Here is a 12,500-nt window from a genome sequence, read left to right as displayed (position 1 = left end):
AGAGACAGAGAGAGTGACAGATCTGCTCTGGAGGTGATTCACAGAGAGGGGCCAGGGACAGCTCAGTCTCACAGCACCTTTCCCTCAGTCATATGGCAACAGGACACGGGATTGTTTTGCTAGGGGGGGATGCTCTGATTGGTTGGATCCCACCTTGCTGACAACATTCATTTCTCTCCCTGTGATTAAACCCATTTTCTGTGTGAAAATTCCGGCAGACATGTGTCGTTGGGTCATTGCTTGGCAAGCATTGGTTCTGAGGGAATAGACCGTGTGTACTGGGGGAACTTGGGGGAATTTCTGCTGTAAGGAAGGTGATGTCATTTTCAGAGTTTCATATTTATGCTGTTAGAGAGATGTTTGACAGCTAGACAACGCATTCATATCAAAACAGAGGAAGACATGAAACTTGGCAAACAAAGTTGGATTTTGTCAGGCGTTCCTAGGAATCAGTAATGTTTAATTTATGGAATGTTGAAAAACAAATAAAAACACCCACACACACACACACACACACACACACACATGCATGCATGCACCCAGACACACACACAAACACACACACACACACACACGCACACGCACGCACATGCATGCACCCAGACACACACACAAACACACACACACACACACACACACACACACACGCATGCACCCAGGCACACACACAAACACACACACACACACGCGCACACACATGCACGCACCCAGACACACAGACACACACACAAGCACTTTTACTGTAACTAAAGTTGGCTAACAGTCTAACCCTAACCAAAATTTTAACCATGAAAGATTAATTTTGGCCCTTGTTTATTTTAATGAGAAATTTTGTATTTTTGAGCAAGGTTTTTTTTTTTTCTGTGGAAACTAATAACTGTCTGCACTGGTTCCCCATCCATCATATTTATTCCTTATGGAGACAGTGGGTCCCCAAAAGGCCTCAAGAATGAGAATGAGATGAACTCAGAAAACATTAAGGACATTTCCATGCTCTGGCAAACTACGCAATCACATGCACGTAAAGAACCTAGAGACCCAACATGTGCCAGTTTGTCCAGGTCATTCACTCATATCATTACAAATGTCCTCCACGGATATTCACTCCGAAAACATCACAAATAACGAGCAAGTTTAGAACAATTTCACCACACTATGATATTAAAAAAAACCCTTCTGCATGAAAAAACAAACAAAAAGAAACAAAATAAAATCATCTTTGTTGGTCAAAGAATGGGTTAAAAAATGATTTATTGAGACATGATTAATAAACAGATGGACTTGAAGCACAAGGACAATGCAGACCAAACAGCACATCAAAGGAACAACTGAAATAAACAGACTGATACCACAGAGACGGAGTGAGAGAGAGAGAGAGGGAGAGAGAGAGAGAAAGAGGGAGGGGGTGGGCCACAGATCACAGGTGGCAGATGAAAGACAGAGTAAAAGGGAGGGGATTTGGGACGAACATGGAAGGGGGGGGGGGGGTTGGACAGAGAAAGGGAAGTTGGTGATAAGCTGCGTTAAAAGGTTATTACTGGATGTAGAGGACCAAGAGTGAATGAGTGAAAGAGTGAGTGACTGTTCCAGATGAAACTCACTCTCAAATATGTATTTTCAGGACCATTTCTGTCATAATCCCTGCTCCATAAAACACGAGATAGTTACATGACGACAAAAAAAAAAACACAGAGAAAATCTCCACTTATTTAACCTCGCTTTCCATACTAATGACGTACTTTGCGTGGAGGAGGAATTCACAAAAGGACTGCAAAAAGTACCAAAGCCTGACCAGGCTCCTGATAATCCATCTGATTGGATTTTTTCACTGTGAATCTCTGATTCTCCACGGGGCCCAGTACTCTACACGGAGATTAGACTCAATCTGTCTGCGTGTGCCCGTGGCCTTGAAGCCCGCCTTAATCGGCTGAGCTCGTTCCCTGACTCCACGTTTTCCATCGAATGTGCATTATTGTTCCCTGACTGTAATGTCATTAAGCACCGTCACCACTGGCACGACGCGAGCGCAGACCATAATTGACATCGCCTGGACTCAGAGCGAGAGAGAATGAGAGAGAGAGAGAGAGAGAGAGAGAGAGGGAGGGAGTCTCATACTAAGAAAAGGAACACTAAGAGCCCGCTATTCTGTTCTAACTCTGAAGCAAAGTCTCTTTACTCCAGCAAGAAACAGAAACAGATATTTTTCTTCGCCACAAAATGGGGGCATGTGCTTAAAAATCATAAAGCACGTTTTTGACTGTGACATCCTGTGAATTTTTTGCGTTTGCCCTCTTCCTCCTGCAAACCCCGTCCCCCGTGCCCACCCCCAAACCCCCGAACTTGGCAAGTTTAAAGTCAAAACTTCAAGCACTAAAATTGGCCAGTGATGAGGCTAAACTCTGCTTCCCTGCTGAATGACATGAACATAACTTAACGTGGGTGACACCAATGTCTAACACTATCGGGATGTATTTGAGTCCATCTGGACTCTTATGTACACTCTAAGTGTTAATTCTGCATCTTTAGAGTTGATTTTCACACTGGTATTTTTGCTGTTCTGAGCTCCGGCATTACCAGTGGTAGATTTCAGTTCAGATGTGGCTTTTCTCATAATTAACAGGCAAGGGACTTTCAGAAACAGTACCCTAATTTCTGTACCACATGATGGTCTTGATAATGTCAGATGAGTTCAAAGGCTGCCTTTGAACCTTACTAGAAAGAACGGATTTCGTGTTTTGCATGTTTCGGTTGAGACGATGGCTGTACATTAACGGGAACACAGATCATGGGTTCTCAGCACAGCTCAGAGGTCTCAAGCAAAGAGTCCTTTAAAATGGAAATTACACTTACGACACGTTGCAGAATTTGTCATTTTTCTATCGTAAACCTTCACACGGTTTAATTCTGCGCTACCAGATATCAATAAGCATAATTCAAGAGATGGGTGTTCCTCCTGCACAGGTACGATCTCATAAACCGAGGAGGCACCGTCATTATTGAACACTGTCCATAGCTAACTTACTGTACGACCCAAGAGGAATAAATAACAAACACAAGAGACATAAAAACTCATTTCAAACGTTCAGATCAATTAAAACATACAATTCGCCATCTTGCAGGTACATAATGATAGAATAGTTTATCCTCACAAAGAATTTGCTCACATTTCATCAGATCAGCTTTGTTTTAATTATTTGAATGCGACGTCAATGTAGTCACGTGGTGAGTGTTATGTGAATTAAATTTACCAGGCTGTAAAGAGACTCTTATATTCCTGTATTACAATAAGGTCATGCTTTTGAACTCTGTTAACAAACAATAAATCCATACCACCAACAGGGGGCGGCAGTCAGTGTAAGATTCTATTGTCTTTTGTTCTGAAAGATCTTTACAAAAGCCCCCCCATCCGTGAAGTTCATGGGCTATGTATTTCACTGAACAGCTGCACTACATCAGACGCTTCTCTCTCTCTCTCTCTCTCTCTCACTCTCTCTCTCTCTCTCACACACACACCCCTCCCTCGCGCTCTCCTCTACATCCTCAACCTCACAGAGAGATTCGTGTCCTGTGAGAACTGGCACCAATCTGACGCATCCATGGAGCGCTCCGTACACTCGCAACATCTTTATTTCACAACAGTAGGGCTTGCTATAATATAGACGGCAAGAGCCACGCCGACATAAGTACTACTTGTCGATAGAGGTTCTGACCTGTCGATTGTTCATCTCTTCCGTTTTGAAACTTTCCTTGTCCCTCTTCACTACAAGTGCCCCACCGCCTCTCGTGCTCGTTCTGTCCTCCGCTCGCGCCAAAAACACATTCAGAACCGAGACTTCAGCATGGATGGGAATCGAAAGACTGCATCTATCCGAGTCCGGAGTCGGCCGCTTCAAGTGATGCTCAATCAGAGGAAGATTAAAGCGAGGAGGAAAAAGCGAAAGGAGCTGTTCGGTGGACAGATATGCGTGATGGGACTGCTGCTGATGGCTGTGTCGGGGCTGTCGTTTTTGGCTGAAGAAGCAGGTTAGTTTTTTTTTTTGGTTGCTGTTGTTGGGGGGTTTTTTCCCGTTAAACCTCTGGTTGGGGAATGGAATGTGTTTGTGACGCGGAGGGGGGTATGGAAAGTTTACCATTTTTACTGCCGTTTGCAGAACCCCTACTCCTCCCCCTACACACACACACACACACACACACACACAGACTCGGCTGTTTCAGTATTGTTACATGAGGTGCAGATGTGCCTCTAGCGCCACAGAGTTTATGTTTCATGTAATTTCCACTCTGACAAGACTTCGCACCATGGGAAGCAATCAGCAACACGCTAGCTGCACAAATGCGCTGAACAGTAAATCAGGTTTCATTTAGTTTAGGCGCTGGAACCGAAGCAGTCCAACATCTGGGTTTGATAAGGCAGCACGGTTTGTCGCCGCGCACTCGATCACTACAGGATTAGTTAACATGCCGCTAAAGACACAGATTCCAGTAATACATCTGTAATGTCGTTGCCTGAGGAATCGAAAATCCTAAATCACTTTAATATTGTACATGTCTTCTTGTTATTCCGCATTCCGGATAAATGGGAAGTTAATTAAACGTGTGTGTGTGTGTGTGTGTGTGTGTGTTTTGAGCATTGCACTGTCAGACCAGTTATGGTGACTTTTTAAGCACTGTGCGATAGTGGTATCTTAGGGAATGGAAAACATAGTCTGCTCTGTTCGTTATATCAAACTTGTGTCAAAGTCGTAAACATCATGAAGGCAACACGTGATTTATTATTGAGTCTTTCTTCCTACTTATGTTTCCGCAAATCTGCGCAGACATCTAAAGAAATGTCATAAGGGCGTATGAAAATCACACCAGACATTGATCGGCCACCAGCTGGTTAGTAATCGTGGGTCAGCGTCCTTTTAGAATCAGGAGAGTAAAATACAACACATCAAAATCTCCAGCTATTAATTGGATTCTTTTCTTGCAAGCTTTTGTTCCCTAGGCATGAAAATGAAAAATAAATAAGGTTTTTGAATAGACATCGTTTGGCATTGCCAGAATGTTTTCTCGGGTTACGTAGACCTCGTTTGAATTCAGCGGTTCACTGAGAAAAAGCACAGTGGGACTGAAAGCCCATCGCTGCCTGATACCTTTGAATCTGTTTAATGCATTCTTTCTGTGGGCTCCATCTGCTTGTTTTTTCAGCTCTTCACAATAAAGCAGGATTATAATTACTATTCAAGAAAACTATCTGATTATCATCCAGTCCGCGAACATATCTGTAATCCCACCTCGGTATTCCAGGGTCTCACATTACCCCGACGGATCATCCGAGAGGTCACGGAATTATGGCATTACCAAAAAAAAAAAAAAAAAACGAAACACATTTGACCATATAATGTTCTGCCCGTATACTAATGGGCACTTCTTGAAATGCATACGATTATCTACTTATGTAACATAACGGGGTTTTTTTTTCTTTCTTTTTTTTAAGTTTACAGACGTTGAGTGGAAACGAACTTGTGTGTTGCAGCCGTTAAGTAGTGCTGGAGTGCGGGATAAAAAGAGGGATAGGAATGGAGGGATAGACAAACTAACAGAGAGGGAGAGAGAGAGAGAGAGAGAGAAAGAGAGAGAGACCGGAGGAACGCCGTTCTTGACAGCGGAGAGGCTGATTGAAGACGACGCTTATGTCAGTTGCTGGTCGTCTCTCACGGAGACAGTTCCTTTCTCACTAATGCATTTAGACCAGTTAGCGTTAACGGAGCGGGCCAGCAGGTTAGCCACAGAGGCTAGCCTCACAGCCAGGTTACTCACATCTGCTGGATCCTTGTGTTCTCTTTCAGCAATGCAAAAGGGATAGCCATAGCACAAAGACCATCTGCACTGTTTTTAATTTGTTTTCGTTTGTTTCTTTTGGACCTCTCTGTCTCTCTCCCTCTCTCTCTCTCTCTCTCCCCCTGCTCTCTTTATCGGTCTCTGTTTGTTTTATCCTTCATCTAGCTCCCTGCACTTTACGTTTTCTGCCCATGCCATTAATTCTGTCTCTGTAGCTTCACTCCCTCTCTCACAGTGCCCCCCCACCCCTCGCTTTTGACGTCAAGTAATACTGCCTTTGAGTCCAGCTGTGTCCAGGTACTTCCTAACCTCACTGAGCCGCACTCTACACAACAGTGGAGGGACACTTTTGAGTATTATTATTTTTGGAATTATTATGCATAACTTTTTAGCCTCGGGTGTAGGTTGTTTGGTTGGTTGGAGAGAGATAACCTTGTGAAACATGACAGGTTAGTCAGGTGGCAAGTGAGTAAGACCAGTAAGTCTCCAGCTCTCCCTTTTCTGTGGTGACCAAACCATTTCCACACGTCACAAGCCATGAAAATCCCAAATGCCTTTCTCCAGTGTAGTGCAACCCATAATAGAGAGGAACAGAGTAGAGTATGAAACCTGTAATAGAGAGGCTTGATATTTTGAAGTACTTTATTTGAAAGACTTTAGAGACTAGATTCACCTCAACCATGTGTGAGAGGAATACCTCTCCCCCCCCCCCACAAGTGTGTTCCCCGATGAACAGCAAATACTCTGCATTCTCTCTCTCTCTCTCTCTCTGCCCCTCTCTCTCTCTCTCTCTCTGTCCTCTGCTCTTGACTGGCCCATTCATCATCGTTACGGGCCGGTGCTGCTCAGTTTGGAGCGGAGCGGCTCATTATTTGAGCTAGTTTTACACCCTGCTCTGCCACCACTCTGACAGCCCGCTGGGCCTGGATGGATGGATCTCTCCTTTAATGACAATTCTATGTTATGCAAAAGAAGTGCTGTGTTTGGACCAATACAGCCTACAAACTGACCAGACAGCTTACAGACTCAGTTTGGTTAGAACACAGTCAACCAGCAGTCAGCGTGGTGGTTCATCTGCATTTTGATGACATTTGTAAAAGGTGTTCATCATTTGTTTATAGTGTGTTTGACTGAGTCAATAAGTTACCTCTCGTTTTTTTGTTTTGTTTTGTTTTGTTTGTCATCAGTGAAGCTGTTCTTGTTGTTTTGTTTTGTTTTTTTAATTTACTTACATTTTCCCTTAGCCAGTTATAAAATAATACACTAACACTTTATCATCCGCCTCCACACTGATGTGAATGGTGCTGTTGGTTATGCTGTCTATGGAATGGCGTCCGTTACAGACAGTCATTATACATCCACACACACACACAGAGCTTTCTCCCCCCAGCTCTCAGCACTCCACACACATCTCGTCACCGGGCGTTCGCTCTCAGCATCTCCGCCTTCTGGAACACCACGTTCAAACGACCAAGTGATTTACACACACACACACACACACACACACACACACACACACACACACACACACATTTCACAACACAGCTACACTTTCTGCTGCTGATGACTGTACGTGATTTGATACATTATTCAAAGCCAGTGGCTTAAACGTGAAGGTGTGTGATTATATAGTGTAACATTGCATTCAGAATTCAGCTAGATTCTCTCATTGCATGTGAGTTAAAAGAAACATTTAAGGACAAATCTCTCTTTAATAATTGATCGTCCTCAGTGAATAATTTGTTAATTTCTCATTAATTTTCTCCATCATTCATTCTCATTCTAACTCTCTCATTCAAAACCCAATCTCAGGTTTGTCTAAGTCTGAAAATGTCCTTCCAGCCAAGAGGATGCGTGATTTTTTTTTTTTGTCACTATGCAAACATGAGTGTCATTACCTGTGCTGGTATCCTTAGTGTTTTGGTTATTTAGTGACTGGTAACGGGTTTATGAGCTCTGTGATTGGTCCGGATCACAGCGAGGCTGTGTTGTCAGGAAGAACAGTGTTCTCGTGGCTGGGTTTTTATGGTGCGGTCATTTATGGGACCAGGTTATGGATGCCTGTGTCTGTCTGACTGAAGCCTGGTTCTCCAATGCTCCCATGTCTTCCTGTTAGTACAGAATTTCTTGTTATCATCTCAGCAAAGGCCCAGTTAATGTAAAGACCCAATATGTGTGATTCACACAAATTGTATAATAATTCATTTGAATGTGACTCATTTAAATGAGTGTGAATGGAACATTGGCAGTGGAGTGAATCTGGTTTTGCTGAAATAGATGGTGTTGTCTGATAAGTGGCAGTGACTTAAATGTTTGATTGGAGAATGGACAACCCTGGTTTACCTGCCTAACTCTTCATTTTTCTCAGAATTTTGAGGGACAATGTTTTCAGCATAGCTGGACAACCAATTCTAAATATTTATATACACTGTTATCGTTAAGATCATGTAATTGTGTGTGTGTGTGTGTGTGTGTTTTTACGTGTGTGTGTCTACGTGTGTGTGTGTGCATGCGTGCGCCTTGCGTGCGTGGAAGCGTGGGTGGGTGCGTGCATGCATATGTGTGTGTGTGTGTGTGTGTGTGTGTTAAAGCACTCAGTAATTAAACTTAGACTTATATATCACACAGTTCACCTTACAGAAGGAGCCTAATTAATAGTGCGTTATTATTATAGCTCCACTGCTATTCTGAAATCCCCAGAACTCTGCAGGCAGGAGGAGCCAGCTCTGTGGCCCATGAGTACACCACGGGGTGAATAAGAGAGAAAGAAAGACAGAAAGAAAGAAAGAAAGAAAGAGAGAGAGAGAGAGAGAGAGAGAATAACGGGGGTTTTCTATCTCCGGGCCCATCCACATGCTTCTCCCACAGCGACCCTCACTGGCAGAGTGGGCCGTTAATTCAGAGGAGAGAGGGGGCGTCCTACATACCTTTCTCCCTCCCTATATATAGCATACCCTAAATGTCCTCATTACAGCTATGATTTATGGAGCATCCATGGCCCAGTCCTCCGCTGTATATTTGTGAGTGGAGCAGAGAACATGGCCTCACACTGCATACGGCCGTGAAGTTTGTGAAACCAACAGCAGTAAAGGTCTTAGGTTTACAAAGGAAATCAAACACAAACCTGCGGCTTCGGTTTCAGAGCGGCGCAGAAAAGAAAAAAAAAAATCTCTCTAAAGCACTTGTGGTGTTGCTTAGTCCAGCCACAGTGAGGATGGATTAGATGCAGATGTTTTGCGAACTTCTGACAAAAAAACATTGAGGGGCCTTTTAACTTTTAACTTAACTGCAAAAATGTAGTTTGTTATGTAGACAAATGGATGCACTCCCAGCATAAAAGATCCCCTGAAACGTTGTCATGATCAGCGGAAAAAAAAAAAGACGTTCATTTAAATCGGTCGTGCTTTGCCCTCTTTCAGTGGTTTCTGTGGCCCTTGTGACAATGTTTGTTTCTCATGAAAGCACGAACCACTAGACCAGTGACACAGATTGTTACGCTCACAAGAGAAACAACGAAGAGGGCAAAATGTTGACAAACAGTATCAACACAAATGCCACACTATTGCCGCGGACTGCGCGTAAATATTTTGCTGCGTAGTTCACGTCCCATCTGTGTGGAGTAAAAGAATTAAAAAATGGACGTAAGGACTGAATGAGGTCACGCTCTTCCTCCTTCTTCTCCCTCAGAGGCGTTGCCTGTCACCCATGCACAGATATAACCGGTTTCTAATAAGAATTTGAAATCTCTAAAACATAAATCAATATTCAGAAACAAACCCAAAGCTGAAATTCTTTGCTGAAATGCAGGGGAATGACAAATCCTTATTTGCCCACATTTTTGGCTGATGCAAACATTTTTCAAATACTTGTATGATCCATAGATCGGGATGGTATTTGACGTGGCCCATATCCACGCCGGCCTCGGTGCAGCGCTCTGACTCCTCTGTCTGTTCGTGATAAAAAGGGAAGCGGGGTTCGGTTTTTCTCTCTTGTCAGCGAATCTCCAAAGAGCTACGACTTCGAGCTCTGAAAACACGCTGGCCTCTGGACTGAGTAATTAGCTGGATACCTGCGCTCGCATTAGCAGAGCTAACACGGCGGGAAAGCGTCTGATTCTCGCCGAGAGAGGCGAACGGAACGGCGAAGTGATGAGTCTTTTATTTGCTGGGTCGTGAGGACTTGTGGGTGTTGGGGAGGGCAGAGAACGTGAGAGGCAGGCGGAAGCTTATTACGTTTCAGAGGTGATTATAATTTTTACGCCAAACATGTGGGCATTTCTCCCTTGTAACAGTTGAAGAAAGATGGGTTTAAAAGCCTTAATCCTCACTACTACTTTAAATATTATATAAGCTGTGGTTTAATATTCTAACTGATTACATAAAGCAGCGGTCCAAACTCATTTTTGATGTGTGTGCTGGTGGTGTTTCAGAGGATAACCTGAGCCGGAGACAAGCCGTGTTCTGAAGCGTGTTTGATGAAGACCTCAGCACTGCAGCTGTACTCACACTACAGCCTCATTCCAAATCATCTCCTTTACATCCAGAGAAATGCCACTAACTGGATGCATTTAGCTCCATTTAGTTTATTTATTACACTGCGGTTCAGGCACAAAAGTCTATTATGTTATTTATATCTCTATTCAGTATACACACGCACACGGCTGAGATGTTACAAACTGAGAGGCAGGCTTCTCTCATAAGTCTGTTTTCACCATCATTTGTTATGCATTGTACAACTCTGTATTCTGATATTGAACAGAGCTGTTTGCTCAAGCGGTGTTTTTATGAACTGCTTTATAGAAACCTCTCATATTCCTTTCCGTTTGCTCTCTCTGTGAACAAACACAGATTCCATTGTGAAGATGTTTTTTTTTTTTTACAGAACAGGTGACATCAGCTTGAATCTTATATTATTGTCTCAGAAAAGTCAGAAGAACTTGGATGCTCTGCTTCAGGCTTTCAGTTATTCAAACGGAACAGTCAGCAAAACCACGATACCAACTCATGGGTGAAGCTCTGTGTTTGAGCCACAATGAAAATAATCTGACGTCATCGTCATTGTTTGTGTTCAGTTAATCTGATTACGGTGTTAGCCACACACAGTAACACAGAGACCATGTGTCGTGTAACACATAGACTTGTTTTGTTTTTTTCTATTTTCATATATACACGTATTAGGCCTGCTTGCAGAGAGCTTGTTTTTCAGACTACAGTCATGAATCTTTTCTTATCTGATATAATAGTTTTTGTTCTGTGTTTTTTTTTTCTTTTGGATTCAAACATTGTAACCCCCCCCCACACTAATTCTTTTCATGGCCATACAGTAACTGTGTTCATACGTAGTGCGGGTGTGTAGTTCAGTGGAATCTTGGACTGGGAGGCCAGAGAGGAGGTGGAGGAGGAGGAGGTGGAGGAGGAGGAGGCTTCACAGAGCTGTGGCATGGCCCAGAAAAGCACTGCTCCCGCTGGGTGACTCCCAGCCTCAAAGCCCCCTGCCTGTTCCTTCAGTCTTTTGAAGGGGGGAGTGTCGGAAATGAGGTTCTCCTTCAGCTCCTCTTGCTGATAGCAGACGTCCACAGCTGGACTCGCACTGACCACAGGCACTAATGAGCTTATTAATGGACTGTCACTTCCATAAACAACCAATTACTGACTCACAACCTCTTTAGCCACTACTGATCGCTTCATTCTGACGGTTGGTTTAATCACAGAGCAGGAGATGTTTTCATTAGCAGAGCGTCAAAGACGGTCCATTCTGACCATGCCTGCATAGAACTGTTCCACTCTGATTTTGTCTAAAAATCTTCTTCTGAGCCACTTACCTGTGCGCGTAGGTATGGCTGGAGGAGAGACCGTCAGTAAAATCGCTGATCCAGCACGTAGCGCCCGCGGGGGATCGCTTGCAGTGCTTTCCCATTTTTTTTTTTTTTTCTTTCTTCAAGGAAATTTCCGCAGGTCCGTCACAGAACTTTCCCTAACTAGTCCTGTCCCAGATCCAACGCTGCGCCCGGATGGCTAATGAAGATAAACTACGTAATTAAAACTTGGCAGGGTAGACGGATGCGCGGCTAAATTTATCGCCATGGTGACAGTATGGGGTCTGGCACAAGCAGTGTATATCGAACACACGGGATCGAGTTTCCGCAAGGCGGCTCCTCTCCCTCTGTCCCTCGTTGGCCTGCAATCTGGGACATCCTATGGTCTGTTGTCTCATTTGTACACACATGCAGGTTACATGTTAGACTCCTCAGAACAAAGCTCATTAACGCACCTCAGCAGCTCCACACACACCTGTGCCCAGAAAGGTTAGTGCTGACGTACCCATGACACTGAGACACTGAGTCATGATGGTACATGGATGTGTGTTGTCCTTTTGCACACAAGTTTGACTCAAGTGACAAAAGGCCTATATGACCATCCAGTATAGTCTCCAGCGACTATGCAAATTTAATCAGTTAATCTGTTAATGAGTCTTTATAAAGCTTTATGAAGTCATCATTACATGTTTTTAAGTGTGTTATAAATATTCAGGATATTAACGATACAAACCCACCTGCTCCTAAATGCCTCTCTCTCCAGGCGTGATGCCATTATCCAAAGACAAGCTCTCGTGTAGCTCATGACTAAATAAAGACGTCAGAGAATGATTTTTACGGAGAGAGAGAGACGAGAAGA

The 12,500-nt window shown here is 43.6% G+C and overlaps 1 protein-coding gene across 1 annotated transcript in view; it reads left to right on the top strand.

Moving 5' to 3' along the window:
* Positions 1-3,839: 3,839 nt before the first annotated feature.
* Positions 3,840-12,500, top strand: part of slc24a3 (solute carrier family 24 member 3) — a 63,728-nt gene continuing 55,067 nt past the window's right edge. The window contains exons 1-2 of the mRNA XM_030771472.1: positions 3,840-4,027; positions 9,888-9,899. Of these exons, the coding sequence (XP_030627332.1) occupies positions 3,840-4,027; positions 9,888-9,899 (200 nt within the window). The remainder of the gene's footprint in view (positions 4,028-9,887; positions 9,900-12,500) is intronic.

The sequence above is a fragment of the Chanos chanos genome, chromosome 4 (genome assembly GCF_902362185.1).
Source record: "Chanos chanos chromosome 4, fChaCha1.1, whole genome shotgun sequence".
NCBI classification, from domain to species: domain Eukaryota; kingdom Metazoa; phylum Chordata; class Actinopteri; order Gonorynchiformes; family Chanidae; genus Chanos; species Chanos chanos.
This window is presented reverse-complemented; position numbering and strand designations above follow the sequence as displayed.